Below are 20210 nucleotides of genomic sequence, written 5' to 3' on the forward strand. Positions count from 1 at the left end.
CGGCAACGGAAAGTTTGCGGTAAATAAGTTAATAAGAGCAGGGCTGAGCTTTGAAAATCAAAGCATTAACTTTTAAAACACTTTAGGTGTCCATTCAGAAGAAACAAGACAACTCCACTTCATAAGTCTAATGAAGTAAGTTTCAGTATTAAATGCTTTATTTAATTTTATTTTATTTTATTTTTTTGCAGACCTGTGCAAATTTTGAAATGAGAATGTTCTCCTTTGCTACCATGAGGAATCCCAGAATCTGACTTTTATTTGTCCAATACTGACAAGCAGCAGGGGTGGGAAAAACTTCCCTCTTTTGAATGTTCTGAAGAAACATTCTTCAGAATGTTAGATGTCATGGATTTCACCTGTTCCCTTTAACTGATCTGCCACACACAGTTCTCTCTCTCACACATACTCTCACATTCAAATTCTGCTTTATTTCACACTGAGCCAAAGGGCCATTTCTAAGGCGGTCTGGGTATTAAATGACAATTTAACATCGCATTACAATAAGGCAATATAAATGAGAATATTATATTGTATTGTTTTGTGTACTTGATAAGTTGTTTAAAAAGGACTTGTCCTTCTGCTCCATCCCTACCATCAGACCAAGTGCATGCTACAATACAGCAATTTCAGTCACTGAACAACATGCTTTCCGTAGAGGACAGCTGGCCTCCCACAATGCATTGCAACAAACACTGGCTTCAGAGAACAAGCACACGAGAGAAGCATTCTTTCTTTTTAAATGGAGGATTCATCCAATAAAGCTTCCGTTATTTATTTACTTATTTATTTATTTATTCATTCCCAGCATCCCACTCAGTAGTGGCCCCATTAAGGCCTCCTACATCTCAAGTCCTTTTTCCCAGAACCCACTAGAAACACCCCCCTCCCCCAGCAACTCCACGGCCCCTTAAACAGAGCCTTAAACCCAGCGGCTCTCTCTCTCTCTCTCTCTCTCTCTCTCTCTCTCTCTCTCTCCCTCCCTCCCTGAACGCGGCGGCAGGTGGACAAACCCTGCAAACGAGGCGTGCTCGCTCGTTAGTGGCAGCAGCGACAGAGACCAGCGGGCGGAGGGTAAAAAGAATCGATGTGTCAGGAGAGGGCCAAACTGGCTCTTGTTAGCGTCGGACGCTACCGCGGCAGGAGAACAGCGGAAGAGGCACAGCAAGAAAAAACTTTAAACGAGGAACAGGAAATTGAACGGATGGCAGAACGAACGAGGGAAGGAAGGAAGGAAGGAGGGAAAGGGCGTGGCAGGCTTTGAAATGGCGATAGCCTTTCGCTCTGCGGAGAGTAACGCCGCCGTACGCTCGTTTGCTCAGGACCTTTTGCGTAGTTCAATTACGGTCGCGTCTGTCCTGTTACGCGACAGGCCGAGCCTCAGTTACACCCAAATCCGTGGGCTCAGGTTTCCCTAAGGTCTCTGAGAGCTTGTTAGAGCTGAGAGAGAGAGAGAGTGAGAGAGAGAGAGAGAGAGAGAGCAAAGACATACAGATATGTCACCGGCTCAGGGCGGAGTCAAGATGTCAATCACCAGGTTGCAATTTCATCACACGGCAAGCAAATTCACACCCAATTAAAAGTTAAAGGTGTCCCACTTCCTAAAATGAGCCCAAGTTGTTCTGAAAACAGTGCGATGTGGCGCGAACGGATGTGGCGGATGACAGAGAACACTGACGGCATTCTTTGACAGCGTTTAAAGAAGAAGAAAAAAAGGAAAACGGTTCAAACTTGGTGAGCGATAACATCATTTCGTTTGAAAGCCTTAACTCTCTTATACAGTGTAAGAAGTGGATTTATACAGTAGACCACCTTGGGCAATGGCCATAATACATATTATTCGAGCTACTAGAAAACACAACCAGCGACCAAAATGGGCAAGAAAGACCTCAACCTCAGCTTAGCAAGAACTATCCTGCACTTACAGAAAAATAAAGACAGCAAAAATAACAGCAACAAAAAAAACACAGACAGCGTCAACAACAATAACAGAAGAAACAAACAAACCAGCAACGAGGACAAAAAGAGTGCCAATTAATAAGGGCAGAAACAAGATTAGCAAATAAAAAACCAAAAAAAAAAAGATAATAATAAATAAATAAACTACAGCTATAACCGCTGCCACAACAAAACAGCGATGGCGCTGTGAAATCTCATTAGGGGGCTGCGGGTATGGGAATGGGAGTGGCAATGCAAATCAGACATGAAGCGTGCCTGTCAAGGGTTGAGATTGGGGGGGGGGGGGGGGCTTGGCTATCGTGGCACACAAACCCCCCACCAACATACACACACGCACACACACGCACACACATACACACACACACACACATTCCCCTGGCAAGATGACAGCCGCGCGGTGTCTGTCTTTACAGCGAGACGCAAGAGCCAAGCCCCCCCCCCCTCCCCCCCTCCTCCTGTCTCTGTAAGCCTCATTATTTGGCATTCTGACACCATGGTTTCTCCTCGTGTGTTTTTTTTAACGTTACTTTATTTTATTCTATTCATTTATTTATTTATTTTTTGGGCGTGGAAGAAAGTTCTCAGCCGGGGGAAAAAGCCGCAGGTGGCGAGAGCCAGCGTTCGGGGTGGGGTGGGGTGGGGCTTGCGCTCGGAGAGGGGCCGCGACTCGAAACAGGACCGCTGGGCTCCAGGCTAGGTGGGGGGCGGGGGGCGGGCCCTCTCACACGAAATCACTCAAGCAACTGTAATAATGCCATTAATCAAAGAGAATAATAACAGCACAACACACCCTTAAAAAATGTTATTTGAATTTCAAATCTACAAACTGCTACTGCTCCACATAATATATTGTAAAATGCAAAATTACGAGTAATGATAAATGCCGAGCAGCTAATTTGCTAACATCTCTCATTAATTCAATCTAATGCTGTAATTAAATTTCTGAAATTGGACCAAACCTGAGCACTCCGAATTAACAGGCTTTTTATGCAAACAAATGCTAAACTATTCAGTGGTCAATCATCTCCTGATAAGGCTTGTGCATGGCTTCTGTACTCTGCTGTAATAACACTGCAATCATAAGGGCCTTCAACTCCCTGATCACAAACTAGGGATAAATAAACTCCATTTCAACATTCACAATAAATCACCCTATAAAGTGGCCAGGTATACTTTACACATTGTATGAGGAAGTGCTTTTATGTCACTTGAGCTACATACCATAAAGCTGACATGAGGCGGTTATAAGCATGATATAACACCTGTTATAGCCAGCCATGACAACGCATTAGAACATAGAATTAAATTAATTAAATTAATGCTGTGAGAATGTATTCATTACATATGCTGCAATTTATAAAAAATTATATATATATAATATATAAGACAAAAAAATCCAAATTTTAGCAACAAACACAATGATTGTGTTATAACATTTGTGAAAGTATGTAGTACAATGTCATATCTTGTTATAACAGGTGTTATAAAATGCTTATAACAGTGTTATGTAGACCTTATGACATAGAGTTCAATGACTGTGTTACCAGGCAGAACTATAAGGCGAATGCCAGGGGGTGAAGGAGGGAGGCATGGGTGATGCAGATGTTCCGTACGGTGGGAGGGGCCAGCAGGTAAACGCTCACCTGGAATAGTTGAAGAGCCGGCTGCCCCAGAGGGCGTGCTCCCCGCGGGCGTCGGCGTGGAAGAAGCAGGCGTCGGTGCCGTCGAACCTGTTGAGGCCGTCCTCCGTGTTGCTGGAGGCGTGGCTGTGGACCACGTCCAGCAGGACCACGATGCCCAGGGAGTGCGCCACGTCGATGAGCCGCTTCAGCTCCTCGGGGGTCCCGAAACGGCTGCGGGTCGAGACGGGGGTGGGGGGACCACATTTTAAAAGGGCAAAGCTACCTCCACATGCAGGGCTAGGGACAGTTCCCTGTGCACACTCACATTAACCCTTTGAAGAGGAGGCTCTCCAGAATGTTTTTTTTCAGTATTCTATGTCAGCGTTCTAGAACTCCAGCGCTTTCACTTACCAGTATTGATTGTGACATCATCATTAGAATGTTAGGTTAAGAACATTCTCATCACATGTTTATGATTTTACACCTTAGAGGGTTAACTCCATCCCTGGAGGGTCACAGCGTCCACTGGCTTTCCGTCATTTCAGCAAGCGCTTCATTTAAGCTGTGATTGGCTGGTGTTCACACACCTCGTTTCCAAGGACCAAATTGGCTGCTGACTGAAAGGAAACCATAGAAACGGGCAGACACCGTGGCCCTCCAGGACTGGGGTTCGAGATCCCACATTGGCACGCAAAGTCGTTTTTTAAAATATTTATTTTACAACAGTTCAAATCTAGTTCTAAATATATTTTTAAAAAATGTTAACACTGTTCGTACAGTTTAGCACACAGAGTGCCCATTATACTTTCATGAGTTCAGTGTTTATAAATATGCAGACTGATGTGGTGCCAGGCTGTAATCCTGCTAGAAGTTCTGGAGCAGGGCACACTGTGGCCCATATAAGCTCTAGTTCAGACTGCCTGCTAAACGGTGGGCCTCCCCATATTCTTGGCTATTTAAAGCGAATAACCCACTGTCTAATACAATAAACTCAAATAACATTTGTCTTAAGTGTGGCCAATATTAGATTTAAACAGACAGTATTAGACATACACAGTACATAGTAGCTTTGAGTAGCATTAACTTGAATCCATGACCTTCTTCATAAAAGAGTTGATACTTTTAATTATTTTGCCCACGGCCTGGCGGATTGTGGGGTAAAAAAACGTGGCGTGGGGCGATGCGTCTCCATGCCGACGACCCATTTTCATTAATATCGCGCTTTCATTAGCACGAAGCCAGCGTGCCGTCCAGTTCACGGAAAAACACAAGCTGAACCTTCGCGTCTCGGAGAAAGTCACTCGCAGGAAGGGTACGGCAGGATAACGGAGGTCGATGGAATATTCAGAAGCTGCTGCCTAGAAGAAGTTTTGTCTTCATACAGCCAGCGTGTCCTGTATTATAGTATCTGCTCAGTGTAGCTACAGGCACCTGTTAGTTGACATAGCAAATACAAAAGTGTTATTACACCAGCCAATAGAAATGTTGCACGGGCCAAAAGATGAGAGTGTAAACACGAACTTATGAATATGAGAATACTAGCACCTGTCGTTTTGAATATAACCAATGAAATTCTTGCCATACGGTGTGCATATGTACAAAATCAGTGTTTACATGACCGGACGAAACCCTGTAAAACCTTTGTGTGAACTCCCACTAAATTGAGAAGGCACACACTGCTCCCCTCTATGACAGTGTTCTTTGAGTTCCTCAGCGCTGTTTCTAAAATAAAAACTCCGCACCTCAATGCAAGGTGTGGAACTGAGATCATTTTCTGAAGTCATTTTCCTTGAATACCTTAATGACTGCAGACAGAAAATCCTCACCCTTACTATCACCTGCTAATTTATGTCAGTCAGGAGCGGGTATGAATATTCATGAGCTCTCGTGAATGGCAAGCAGCAATTGCATACAATAGGATGCAGGTAATTCACCGTTGTCTCCTAATAACAGCAAAAGTGGAAGCACAGTTTTGATTGGCTGTAAACACCACGACACAAACGGGTGAATTTCACCTCCGGCGTCTCGTCTATAAGAAAGAAATTTGATTTCGGCACTTTCTATCAGTTAGGTGACGTATGAAGCCATCTCTTAGGGTTCTGGAAACCTATAAAAAAAAGGAAGATGCTCAAGTGCTTCAAGCCAGCCAAATAAAAGAGGACTAAATGGTTGCTCAACAGCAGTTCTCAAGAGGTTCCGGAAGCCTCTTCCAGAGAGAGAGTCTTATTTTTTTCTGCAATGAACGCACTGCCACCCCAGTGGTCCCATGTTGTCTCAAACAGACCTGACACGCGTACGTTTCTGATAAGCCTTGTCAACGAGGCAGCATCTAGAACATTCTACAGATCTGCGGGAGTGGATTTGCAGGAGTCCACAACTAACTCTGACATCATTGCCAGGAACCCTGAAAAGGCCCGAGCATTTCACATAAGAACATAAGATTTAGGGGTGATACCGCTCGCTGGAATAAATGAGCACTCGCCAGAAGATTCTTAAAAAAAAGAAAATGTAAATTGGAAATTATTTTTATTATTTATTTTTTTTTTTTTGCATTTTTCAATAATAATTGCCATAGTAACTGGTCAAAGAGCTTATAGCCTACCGCACGTGCTGCGCTATTGGCTAATGTCCGTAACCATGGAAACGGTTCAAAACAAGGCTTTATCCTGTCAAAGAGCGCCGTTGCGCGGGCTAGCCTACGCTTTTGACGATTGTCAGGATCGCTCGCTGCACAGCCTAAGTTCTCAACTTTATCCGTCCAAAATTTACCGTCGCTGGCCACAGTAGCACGGGGGCTCTGTGGAGATGGGAGTTTGATCCAGTTGCGTGCTACACCCATCACGCTAGCACCTGCTCCTGAACCGCTGCGCCGCATAGGGCAGGGATGGGCCACGCCCCCTGCGCTGAACGGAAGATCTCATTGGACGTCCCCCCCTGGAGGAAAGGCCGCCGTTTACCCTGGCACCGCCGTGCCCGCAACCGACCTCCTTAAACGGGTTTAACCTTTTTCCCGCTCCGTGAATGACAATTTACCACATGAGCGGGAGCCGTCTGAGCGTTTAGACGCAAACAAGCCTTGAAAAACTCATGTGGACAAAGCCATTTATCCCCCTCTCCCCCAGCTCCACATTTTCAAAAACGTCTTTCGACTTACGGCTTTTCACTTTACCGCACATCCCCACCGCACTCCTGCTCGAACACACAAACAGGCATACACACACACACACAGACACACACACTCTCTCTGTCTCACACCCCCCTTAACCACAGAGTCTGGAGGCCCTGTCCACAAAACTGAATAAACAGAACCCTCTTTAGGAGGATGACTCTGACGTTCAAATCAAATTTAAGAGATGTTTTTGATTAACCCTCCCCCCGCCCCACCCCATCCCCCAAACCACACTCCAAACATTTGAGAGACCAGGAAAATAACAGGGTGCACTTATCAACGCCTTTCCCTGTTTGACTCCACCCATCTCTCCCAGTGGGGGGGGTTTGTTAGATCGGCTTCCCTTGCAAACACACACACACACACACACTGATAACATTACCCCCACTTCCCAGAAAAGGGGGGGGGGGGATGGACAGGTTTTAAATGACTGCGGGAGATCAATCATGAGTGAAATTACTCCGTATACATTACACTTTATCTACACTCCACTCCACAGCAGGAGGAGCGCCTGCCCACAGGAATAAGGCGCATAAAAAAAAAAAAACTCCTGACAAATCATCCATTTATTATTAAGCCCAACGGAGCCCCCCCTCCCCAAACCCCCCCACCCCCACCCCCACCCCCCAGTCCCCGCTCTCTCTCCTCTCACCCAACGCCTTATTTTTCTCATTCTCCAGCCTCTCTCTCTTTTACCGAAGGGGGGCGGATTTATCGAGGGGGCCACTTCTCTTTGGGGATTAAACCGCAAATGTGTTTACAGGGAGATTACCGCCGGTGTCGCCGTCCCTCGCCGTGATTTAGGGGCCGAGCGGCCGGCTCCGGCGCCCCCCGGCGCTCCCCGACGCCCGAGAAAACCATCCCTTACGGTAACGGGAGGCGAAAAGCGTTCAGTTATTGTCAGACATGCCGCTACGGAGGCTTTGTGCTATGACACCAATAAAAAATGGCCTGGAGTGGGGCACAGGGGATGCATTATTATTATTATTATTATTATTATTATTATTATTATTATTATTATTATTATTATTAGTCTTCTTCTTCTTCTTCTTCTTCTTCTTCTTCTTCTTCTTCTTCTTCTTCTTCTTCTTCTTCTTCTTCTTCTTCTTCTTCTTCTTCTTCTTCTTCTTCTTCTTCTTCTTCTTCTTCTTCTTCTTCTTCTTCTTCTTCTTCTTCTTCTTCTTCTTCTTCTTCTTCTTCTTCTTCTTCTTCTTCTTCTTCTTCTCCTCCTCCTCCTCCTCCTCCTCCTCCTCCTCCTCCTCCTCCTCCTCCTCCTCTCTTCTACAAAGGACTGTTCATAGCCAGACATGACAGAATTGTTGATTTTTATTATTATTATATTATTATATTATTTATTTTTATTTAATTTTCTTTAACAATTTTGTGTGTGCAAGCCCAACGCTAGAGTGGGGAATCCACTCCGCTCCCAATGACACAGAGCCTCGGCTCGACTCCGAAACCGGGAGGACGTGTTCGCAAAGCCACTGGCGCTAGGACCCCAACTGGGTGCCACTTGCAGGGGGGTTTGTGGGGTCTGATCCCCCTATTTCCGTCTAGAACCCCCCCCCCCCCCCCCCCCCGACCAAGAAAAGTAGAAACATAAGGTTAAGAGGGGTTCTAAAATCTTTACACAAACTAAGTCATTCCAATAGTAAATATCCAAATGTGTCTGAAGTAAAATTGTACTTTACAATTTCGAACACCCCTGCGGTGGGTCATACCATTTCTTAACCACTGAGATTGACCGCATTGAGTACATCACATCATGACATGACATAAGCACACAAATTATTAAGAGAGAACGCACCACAGGGTTTGAATTATGGGGGAGACAGGGTGAGCCCAGCCCCCCCTCCAAAAGCCCTTATCACCGCCCCCAGACTGCAATCGCAACACCCCCCCCCCCCCCCCCCCTTCACAGACCCCTCGAAATCCAGAGTGTACTTCGAGCCCCCGGCCTCTCACCTGGATGCCGCAAAGAAATTGGTAACCTGGTAACCAAAGCTGGCGTAGTAGGCATGCTCCATCACGGCCATCAGCTGGATGCAGTTGTAGTCTGTGCAGGGTGAACAAACAGGAGAGGAAAACACATTTAACTCCAAGATATTAACTCACATTTTTTTGGTGAGAGCAATTAATGCAACACTTCATGTTTCTGCTTTTATTGCAGTAGCGTTCTCCATAATGGGAACATCTGGGCCTCTGTGGATAAAGTTTGATAAAAGATCTAATTTTAAGTAAAGATTAATCTTAAGGTTAAAGCCCACAGAATTGACCACCTAACAGCAAAAAAAATAAAATCACGGTACAGTCCCAGAACTGAACTGTATAATGATTTCAGACCATATACAGTATACAATAAAGTCTCCTTGTCCAGCACATACAGTAAATAAACCTAAAACTGTATAAAATAACTTAAAAAACAATAAAAATAAGACTTTTTCCAAAATTGCAATATACTGTAATGTCAGACCAATAATATCACTGTCGCGTTTGGTATGCTCTGTGGTTTAATATACTTGCATGTCAGTACCTCACATTTGAGTTTTAGCCCTTCTCTCTCCAAGGATTTGGGGTGAGTCTTAATTTTCCGGCAACAGGAAATAAGTACCCTCTACCCCAGTGGTCATAAAAAGGACAGTGGCCATGGTATGCTTGGCAAAAAAAAAATGTATTCGATTTTGTCTTTTTTAGTATATGTCTACTTATTGAGTTTAGAATGGTGTCAAATCTATTTTAATTACAATGCAAGATCAACAGAGCACAGAAAAGTATTTGAGTCCATAACAAATATGTATTTGACCCAGGTCTGATTGACACACAAATTTTCCGTTGTCTTTAAAATCCCTGCGCGATCAGTCATGAAGATGACGATATCCTTGCACAAGTTGCACAATTCTTCGTTCAGAAGCATTCATCTCGAAAGTAGTCCAGTCATGACAACGATGTTACCACGGTTGTGTCTAGACAGGAAGCAAAAGATTTCAGGAGGTGCCAAAATGGCGTCCCACTGTATCTGATAGGTTTTCCATACTAGAGGAAGTAAACTGAGGAAAGCCAATTATCTCTCAACACCAACAGCAGGTCAACTTGTAGAGCAGATCACAGTAAAATGTTTCACATAATAACACTGAAACAGTTTTCAGCTGTCTTATACCAGCTTATAGATTCATGTAGCTGAAAGGTCAGACGAAACATATATATAAAAATTTAAAAAAAACAAGAGCAGAAGTCTGAAATACAGAAACAGCTATTGTGCTCTTATTCTCACCCTGGTACAATGGGTTTCTGAATGGCAACCCCAGGACTTAAGATAGAACTGGTGCTTTTTTCTTATTACTGTGCAAACACAAGCATTCCTCCATAAAACCGCTTCAGCTGAGCTAACTCACTGAAACAAGAGAAGGGAAGCATTAGAGAGAGAGAGAGAGTAAGAGAGAGGGGAAGAGGGAGAAAGGGAGAAAGAGGCTATTCTATTCTCTCTCTCTCAGGTTTATTACACCATCCGTATCTGCCACGCTGAATGCTTTCAGTGCATCTCCGAGTGCGGGGGGAATTGCGAAACACACACCCGCGCTTTTTAAATAACATCACGGGCCCTGGGCACACCGTGCCGATTTCAAGGTTAAGGATTTCGGAAGACGCGTTTAGGGCGCGCGCGGGTGGGTCAGCCTCGCCGCAGCCGACGGGCGGTCGACGTGGAAACGAGCGGCCCGGCGTAACCGCGGGAAACGCCACGGGCCGCCGCGGAGTAGCTCGGCGGGAAAACGGTTAGCGGCCGGGAAGCGCGGGCGAAGGCCCCCCGTTGCCTAGCGCAGAGGCGGCCAGTCTGGGACTGGGCGGACGGGCCTGAATCCCGACCTGCTGAATATTCATTTCCCATCGCCGCCACACCACGGGCATTCTCTCTCTCTCTCTCTCTGCTGTTCAACACCTCTTCCCTCAAATAAATAAATAAATAAATAAATACATGAATAAATAACAGCTTGTGCAATTAATCAAGCGCTGTCAAACCGCTGCCAAGGACCTTGAAACTGACCGCTTTCTCTTCATTGTTTTTTTTATTATTTTTATTTTATTAATTTCACCTCCCGACAATATAATTATATATTATATAATGTATAATAAAATAACTATGAGCGAATTTGTGCTGTTAAGGCTCGGAGGAATGGCGGTCAGGGATGTGGCCCCCGTGTAAAATTAGCCCTCCTCCCTGCCCGAGGGTCTGGCTACGCTCAGAGCCAGCACTCGACAGCAATGGAAATTTCCCCTCATGCAAATTTATTACAATAGATGAGCTTGTAGTTGCCGTGGCTTAAAATAATTCATAATAATAATATTTGGCTGCATATTTCGAGCTCTTGTGCCATCACCTCACTGCTAATGATCCTCAAAAATGGTCAAATGTTTGCACAGTGTATAGCAGAATGCAAAGCTATATCACACTACCAAGAAGTTTTGAACTTCTGGGGAATATAATACTACCACAGACACAGTATTTCTTAACACAAATATGAGATTGGAATATTCTTAACGGAGCATTCTGATGCTGATGTCACAATCACTACTGGTAACTGAAAACAATGGAGTTCTAGAACACAAATTTTGAGTTCTGGAACACTGACAAAAAAACCTATTCTTCAAAAGGGTTAAATCAACATAGATCATTCAAGAGCCCCCCTTAAGCCGTTTAGCCATAGCTTCTTAATCAGGAAGAGAATGCCTATATTACAAAGAGGTTCTCTACAGAATAGCTGCCCCTGTTAAGCTGAGATCATCACTCACTCTAGAACTACGTACAATTCCGGAACGGAGTTCCACTCGGGGCAAATCTGTTTACCCAGAGAGTCTTATTTGTCAACTGGCTCAAAGCAGCCGTTTATTAAAAGAAAGTTAATTGCAGCAGAAAACCAAAGATCTTTCACTTCACAAAACCCGTGTGTTGTTTTGAGGCCTATTCATCTGCAAAGTAAACATCAAACCTGCCGCACAATATTCCCTATGTCAAGAAAAAAGCACCAAATTAAAAAAAGTCTCAGGAGACTACATGACCTGACAATGGTTTGCTAATTTGACTTTCTTCAACATTCTGCCGAGAACAAATATATTCCCTCACATCGCATATCACGAACACACAGGTTAGGAACCAAGCAAAAGCTTCATTTAATGACTGTTATTATACAGTCATTACATGAAAAGACAAGATGAGAAAGTACTCTGATACACATTCTCCAGAAAGAAATTCTCATTGAATTGAGTCAACTATTTGAACTATTTTAAATAAACTGTGTTTTTATAGATTAGATAAAAGCGTGGAAGCAAGAAATAAAAGTTAAACTGCACATGTTTTCAGCAGTGGCCTTTATACAGATTAAACAATGGCATTCACTTGAGTGTGTAGGAGAAGACCCTGTGAGGTCACAGCCACCAGAAATCAATGGTTCCAGAGTCTCCTCAAATTCCATGTTCAAAATAATACAAAATTTAATTATCATGACAATGCATGCCATAGCTTCCCAACATTTTACTTGGCTACAGTGACAAATAATTTTGGTCCGTGGTGTCTGTGCATGTGTGTACATATAAATGAATTAAATCATACACATACACACAGCACACAGCACACAGCAAGCACACACACACACACAGCCAATAGAAAAAGTCCTGAAAAAGCACGGTGCCCTCAGTTTCTTCCCTGTCCCCACTCATCCACACCCCGGGGCCGGCCTGTCCAGCCTCAGCTGATGCCACTTCACACAGTGCCTGGCTGTGAGAGTAAACATTGCACCAGGGCCCTTTTCCAGAGACCAGGAGGGGCACAAAGGCCCAGCAGAGCAGAGGCACCAGACAGCCTGGGTGACTGTTGAGAACGTTGGCATTTAAACAACACACAGAGTTCCGTGGGGGATTAAGGACACTGGTCACAGAGAAGGGGGGGGCGGAGCCTCCATTATGACCTCATCAGCTTCCACTGCTCAAGCCTCTGCCAACCAGCAACCCGTGGCGCTAGCTGACAAAACACTTTGGCTGCCAGCATCCTCGAAAACCCCATCTGCAAAAGAACGATGCCCCCGTACACTCGCTCCGTCCTAAATCATTTAGCGAGCGTTCCCCGTCGGAGAACAGTCCAACTTATTTTCTGCGAGACATTTTCTGCTGGCATCTCGTCCCCATCCTGTAAACACCGGGTTATTCCAAGAACAAAAAAAAAAAAAAAGAATAAATATTACCAATCGTGCTAGCGAGCTGCTAATGTATGCTATAAGATGCTAGCTGTAAATATTTAAAGACGTTGTTTGATGTTGGCGGTGGTGATTTGTAGCAGTGAGAACGCCGCTCGCGGTCGTGTGTAGAGCCTCTAGGAGGCGGTAGTGAGCTCACCCAAGTCTTTGATGCGGGGCAGGACGTTGAGGGTGAAGTTGTTGTACGTGGCGATCTTCCCCTCCGGCGAGGCGATGCCCACGTGCGCCTCGTAGACCCGCAGGCTCTTCGGCTTCTTGGGCCGCGGGTGCTTGTGCTGCGGGCGCAGAGAAGAGAGCAGTCACACACACACACACACACACACACGCACACGCGTGCATGCAAACACACGCGCACATACACTCACACACACACACACACACTCACGTGCATGCGAACACACGTGCACATACACACACACACACACATACATACGCACACACGTGCACACACATGCACACCCACACTCTCTCCCACATGCACACAGACATATACACACGCACACACACCCAGACACATACTCTCTCACACACGAGTGCATACACACACACACACACACACACATGTGCATGCAAACACACACACATACTCTCTCTCTCACACACACACATACGCGCGCACACACATGCACACACATACTCTCTTCCACACACACACAGACATACACACATGCACATGCACACACACACACACACACACACACACACACACACACACACTCTGTCACACACACAGGCATGCACACCCACACACGCATGCACATACACCAGCACAAACACACACACACACACACACACACACACACACACTCACACACACACACATACATGGAAATACATGATCTGATGTGAACCTTCAACTGAAGAAATTAAAAAATGAGATGGCCTGAACGTAATCCCCAAACAAACAAAAAAAACAAAAATGCAATGAGCCAATTAATCTGTCTGAACAAGCTTGCCTTTTCTACCGTCTCCCTCCGTTTTAGTCATAATTGTAGTTTCAAGCTGAGCACCCAGGAATCTGAATTTCTTCTGTGTGGTTTAACAATAGGGAAGCCTCACTGAGTGAATAGGTCTGGATTTAATGTTTGTCCTCAGCACTGAACTTACGAATAATAGTGTCTCAGAATTAATTCTGGAAACAGATGAGCTTTGAAAACTGAAAAACAAGGAAACTAGGAAACTAGGTTAGTAACTCCAGTTTATACAGGTTCAGTCCTCAACTGGCACTCTCCCATTGTACCTTTGGGCCAGGTACTTATCCCGACCTGCTCAGACAAACATTCAGCTGTATAAATTGACTGTGTGCGAAAAGAATATTGTAATCTTTGTAAGTTTCTCTGGGGAAAAAAAAAATTAATTCCAAAAAAATGTAAATGTCAAAAGTTAAGGGCAATGTCGACTGAACCCAGACTCTGCATTGAAAGTACTGAAAAATAATGAAAATATAACATGGCAAGAAATGAAGGTAATTACAAAGGAAGTAACACTAAAAAAAATATTTTTAAAACAAATATGCCCTAGATGGATATGATGCACATAGGTAGTATAATTTCCAAAATGTGCACATATTTACCGTAGTACACAGTAAAATGTCCAGTGTTAATTCAACTCTAACGGTGTCAGTTCAACTCTTAACAAATAGCATTCGGTCTCACTCTGGAATGTGGGACCAAATGTTATCTGTTAAGAGTTGAATTAACACTGTTAAGAGTTGAATTAACACCAGTCATTTTACTGTGTATTGTCCAACTCCATACTCGTTGATGGTTTCCCTGTACATTCATGAGGCATTCATTCATGTTTGCATGTGTTCATCAAAGACAGCAGTCAGACACAGGAACGGGGGGGGGGGGGGGGTTGGTGGGGGTGGCTCTCTCTTCCTGCTCTTAAGACTGAAGTGTGTTATGATTGCTCTTTCTGTGAGCCGAGTGGCTGCACATATTAATAGCGCCGAGAGAGAGAGAGAGGCAGCCATCATCAATTAGGAATTATGTAAACGGCACTTCGGCGAAAACAAAACAGCGAGAAGAGTATGTGGGGAGGGAGGGGGGGTGGTGTTGGGGGGTGCGCTTGCCACAAGGATGGTGACGGCGGTGATGCCCGGTGTTCTGCCAAGGATGATGTCATCCCCCGCCCCACCGCCAAGCAAACATGAACTGCTGGACTCCTAATTTGGCACACCTGAATCTACTAATAAGCAGTTCAGTGAGATCTCTAGCTGTTGAGTGAGGTGTGCCATGTTTGCTTGTACATATATCTGCTCAAGCTTGAGTTCGTGCGTGGATTATATTTGTGCATATTGTGCATTACAAATTAATTTTAAAAAAACACATTTTTGGACCTCTTTACGTCCACAAATAATTCGCATCAAACCTGGTGTTGCAGTGAAACCGCTTGCCCTGGCAGAACAGCAGAGAGCATATTAGTCTAGCGGGGAGCTTATTAAACCCATTTTCTTCACTGACCTCCTTCTCTGGGGTCAGGGACAGCCTTTTGTCACGCCCCATTTTGGAGCGCTCTTTCGCAGAAGCAAAAAGGGCTTTACTGTAGGTTTCAGAGACATGACCTCCAGGTCCCCCATTCTGGATCGATCCGTTTCGCTCTCATCTAGCGTCAATCCATCCATCCATCCCTCCATCCATCCACCCATCCATCACGGGAGCCCCCAGCGTCGACCCAATTAGCCGTGGGTCCCCCTGACCCTTGACCGCATTCAGTCGTTTTTAGACTCTTCTCTTCACTCAACCGTTTCTAGAAGAGCCAAATTACCTGGTTGCCATCATCTGTGGAATGGCGTTTCTGATGCGCATTATCCCACTGGGCTGAAGAGTGGTGCTTCTGCAATCTTTAACGTTGCTCATATGGAATATGTTGAAGGTATATGTTTGCACAGAAATGGAACATACTACAATATATTTTGGACCTTTTTGAAAATACAACTGTAAATGTTTGTCCGTATTTTGTGAAGTGCTGCAATATCTTTATTATGTTTTTAATATGTTTTATTTTGGTATGTTTTTCTGCGTATTCTGTGTTTCGGTAAGTGTTACCATAAGTCCTAGTTTCATTCCAAGCAAACTGGGAAAAGGACAGGAACTCCCTCTGAGAGGGAGGAGTCAGACAGAGGACGACTTCCTGTTTCGACCAAACGATGAATTATCTCCACATTCTCAGTGTTCAACACTCACAAGGTAGGGGTGAACAGGGTCCCAGTAGATCCAGTCGTAGGTGTTGGAGTCCAGCCTCTTGGTGACGTACTTGGCCCAGGGTGAGATTCGGAACAGGCTTTCACCCTCCTCTGTTAGGACGACAATCTGTTTGGGACAAACAGACATAGGGGGTCTTTAACACAGTGCCAGACAGGAACAGCATCTGGATAAGGCAATGAGACTTCTAACCCATTACAGGTTCATAACCCACATGAGGCCCTGTTGATGTACCCCTGTACACTCTACCAATCCTGATCTGCCTCAGCAAAAATGCAGCTGGAGAACTGCATTTCAAGTAGCAGACAATGTCTATTCTGAATTAGGCTATTCTGAATTATGATCCAAAGGGGAGGGTATCTCTCTAGCTTGTGAATCAAACAGGTTGAAATTATGTTATCCAAAAAAACAAATACAAAATACCTACAAAATAATATATGTAAAGGCTCTCCAGCACTACATAATTTCTGGCTTGACACTGAGGACCTTCTTAGTACCTACAATCACATTTACCTAATAAAATCATGGTCAGCCGTTGCACACAATATTATTAAGTATATCTGAATTAAGTACTTGCACCAAGCAAATAATCAGTTGGGGTCACACATACTTAATAATATTGTGTGCAAACCGCTGTCCATAATTTTTTAAAGCAAATCCAATGATTCGTTTCTCTGAGTGTGGAGCCATTTCAGAGGTGAGTCGAGCTGCAAAGTGAACAGATGCTAATGAACACGTCCTACAGCACGTCTCAACAGGGGGCTCATCACCTCAGCTGAATGCCATGAATCAGAGCCCGCCCCACACTCGCCCCGAAAACCCCCTCCCCCCAAGCGGGATAGTTCTCCCCGGGACACGTCCCAAAACTCTTTTCACATTACCGGGCGAAAAAGGTTCAAACAGGCAACGCTCGATCGCTCTGTGAAATGGAGCAAATCAAATCTGCTCTTATTCAGTCCAGGCCTGCTGATGTTCAAAGACATCAAAATGCCCCTGTTCCCGAAGCTGTCCTCTTCTCTGTCGCAGAGTTACAGAACCGTCCTTCACCTGTGATTAAACCTTAAACCATTTCCTGGCTTGGCTCAATAGAGGACAAAAAAAATAAAATAATAAATAAAAAATATAACATTTAAAAACTAAAATTTACCAATTTTTTCTAAAATGGTGTGTATTGTACAGGTGTAATGGACTGTAAATGTGTGTAGATGTGCGTGGCGTGTACTGTAATTTGTGTGGATGTGTGTGTGCTGTAGGTGTGTGTAGATGTGTGTGGTGTGTACTGTATGTGTGTGTGTATGTGTGTGGTGTGTAATGTAACTTTGTGTGAATGTGGGTGTGCTGTAGGTGTGTGTAGAAGTGTGTGGTGTGCACTGTATGTGTGTGTAGATGTGTGTGGTGTGCACTGTATGCGTGTGTAGATGTGTGTGGTATGTACTGTATGCGTGTGTAGATGTGTGTGGTGTGTACTGTATGTGTGTGTATATGTGTGTGGTGTGTAATGTAACTTTGTGTGGATGTGTGTGTGTTGTAGGTGTGTAGAAGTGTGTGGTGTGTACTGTAATTTGTGTGGATGTGTGTGTGTTGTAGGTGTGTGTAGAAGTGTGTGGTGTGTACTGTATGTGTGTGCAGAAGTGTGTGGTGTGTACTGTATGCGTGTGTAGATGTGTGTGGTGTGCACTGTATGCCTGTGTAGATGTGTGTGGTGTGTACTGTATGTGTGTGTAGATGTGGGTGGTGTGCACTGTATGTGTGTGTATATGTGTGTGGTGTGTAATGTAACTTTGTGTGGGTGTGTGTGTGTGTTGTAGGTGTGTGTAGAAGTGTGTGGTGTGTACTGTATGTGTGTGTAGATGTGTGTGGTGTGTACTGTATGCGTGTGTAGATGTGTGTGATGTGTACTGTATGTGTGTGTAGATGTGTGTGGTGTGTAATGTAACTTTGTGTGGATGTGTGTGTGTGTTGTATGTGTGTAGATGTGTGTGGTGTGTACTGTATGCGTGTGTAGATGTGTGTGGTGTGTACTGTATGTATGTGTGGTGTGTAATGTAACTTTGTGTGGAGGTGTGTGTGTGTTGTAGGTGTGTGTAGAAGTGTGTGGTGTGTACTGTATGCTTGTGTAGATGTGTGTGGTGTGCACTGTATGCGTGTGTAGATGTGTGTGGTGTGCACTGTATGCGTGTGTAGATGTGTGTGGTGTGCACTGTATGCGTGTGTAGATGTGTGTGGTGTGCACTGTATGCGTGTGTAGATGTGTGTGGTGTGTACTGTAAGCGTGTGTAGATGTGTGTGGTGTGTACTGTATGTGTGTGTACATGTGCACTACTGTAGGTGTGCATAGATGATCAGACCCAGGTCTCTGACATCATAAGTCCATAAGTGCCTCGGGCGGCAGCGCTAGGACCGCTGCAGAGGAATAATTCATGATGACACTCCTAAGAGGCTCGTAGCGCCTGAGGATGGAGCAGGGACGGGCGGGGGGGCCGGGTCAAATCGCTCAATAATTTATTAACTCAATGCATGTTAGCCAAACGTATCGATAAGCACCGAAAGCCCTCTATGCCCATTTCACCGCCGTCCAATGTACAAACGAACCGAACCCGGGTGTAAAGACGTCAATTAGCTGATTAAGCAAAATCGGTGCACACAGCAACCCCCCAGGAATGAAACCGACCAAACCCTGCAGTAAAGGACAGACCGGCCAGAAAATAACTAAGCGTATGCTAATGCTAAGGGTTGTGTGTGCTCACAAGGTTAGTGTGTATACCGGTGTGTGTCCGTGTGTGTGTGTGTCACACAGTGGCCCCAAGATATAATGGACAGACAGACATGCAGACGTTTTCCTTCAGAATTGGCCAAAGTAGTCACGGATTACCACAAGTCAAATTTAGAAGAAGAGGATTTGGATATCCGTTTGACACAAGCGTAGTGTTCAGCTGAGCGTTATTCCACGTCCAGTGTGCTGTAAAAAACTCTAATTTGGTTTTTAGTCCCATCAAAGCCTCTGTTTACCCCAAATTCTTTGCAGCACCTCAAGCTCAGAGGGGGGGCCCAAAACATTGCCCCAACACACCCCACCCAGATATGCATGTGTAGGCATGCATGTGTGAGAGAGGTAGTTATTAATAGATGCAGGCATACAGCACACAATTATTTATTGAAATACTAACTAAAATTGGATACGTTGATTAAATAAAATATAGCCATAACCATGGAAGGCATTGCAGGCACTCAAGTGCATACGCATGAAATATTTAAAATATATATTTCTTTTAAAATCCCCCGTGCACACAAATGCATGCATGCCCTCTAACGCACAGCCCAACACGTCCACTTACAGCAGTCGCTTGTGTTATCAGATGACTATAATTTTGCCAGGCCCTATTCATAGGCACATATAATATGCTGGCTTGACTTGGTTGGGACTTCTTGACAAACCTGCATTTCCACAGCGATAAAGCCAGAAAGTGTGGACCGCACTGGGGGAGAGAGACACACAGCGGGGAGGACAGCTGACAGGGACGACTGCAGCCTTTATGTGTCGTAGACGAGATTGAAAATCGGGGGGGGGGGGACGAGGGGGGCGGGGGATCGGCGGACATGGGTGGGGGTGGGAGATGGGGAGGGATGGGAGGAGAGCAATAGTGGACTTGGGGGGGGGAGGCAGGGGATCGGAGGACATGGGTGGGGGTGGGAGATGGGGAGGGATGGGAGGAGAGCAATAGTGGACTTGGGGGGGGGGAGGCAGGGGATCGGAGGACATGGGTGGGGGTGGGAGATGGGGAGGGATGGGAGGAGAGCAATAGTGGACTTGGGGGGGGGGAGGGGGTGGTGGGTATATCGATCGCTATCCAAGGTTGGGATGAAAACACATGGATCTTTCTTTTTTTTTTTTCTGTCCATCCTTCCTAGAACCATGCCTAGAACCGAGCCGCGCGGTCGCGATTGATCAGCAGGACGGGACGGTCGTTTAGCCAGTTCAGTCTCAGCGCAGCGCAATTCCTCACCGCTAACA

General features: G+C 45.1%; 1 protein-coding gene across 1 annotated transcript in view; it reads right to left on the minus strand.

The window, feature by feature from the left end:
• The window catches only part of LOC118235734 (1,4-alpha-glucan-branching enzyme-like), a 155219-nt gene that overhangs the window by 91995 nt on the left and 43014 nt on the right, over nucleotides 1-20210 (minus strand). Inside the window, exons 4-7 of the mRNA XM_035433453.1 lie at nucleotides 16181-16306; nucleotides 13132-13267; nucleotides 8716-8806; nucleotides 3603-3812 (exon numbers count right to left, since the gene is read on the minus strand). Coding sequence (XP_035289344.1) covers nucleotides 3603-3812; nucleotides 8716-8806; nucleotides 13132-13267; nucleotides 16181-16306 — 563 coding nt within the window. The remainder of the gene's footprint in view (nucleotides 1-3602; nucleotides 3813-8715; nucleotides 8807-13131; nucleotides 13268-16180; nucleotides 16307-20210) is intronic.

The sequence above is a fragment of the Anguilla anguilla genome, chromosome 9, assembly GCF_013347855.1.
Source record: "Anguilla anguilla isolate fAngAng1 chromosome 9, fAngAng1.pri, whole genome shotgun sequence".
Lineage (NCBI taxonomy): Eukaryota > Metazoa > Chordata > Actinopteri > Anguilliformes > Anguillidae > Anguilla > Anguilla anguilla.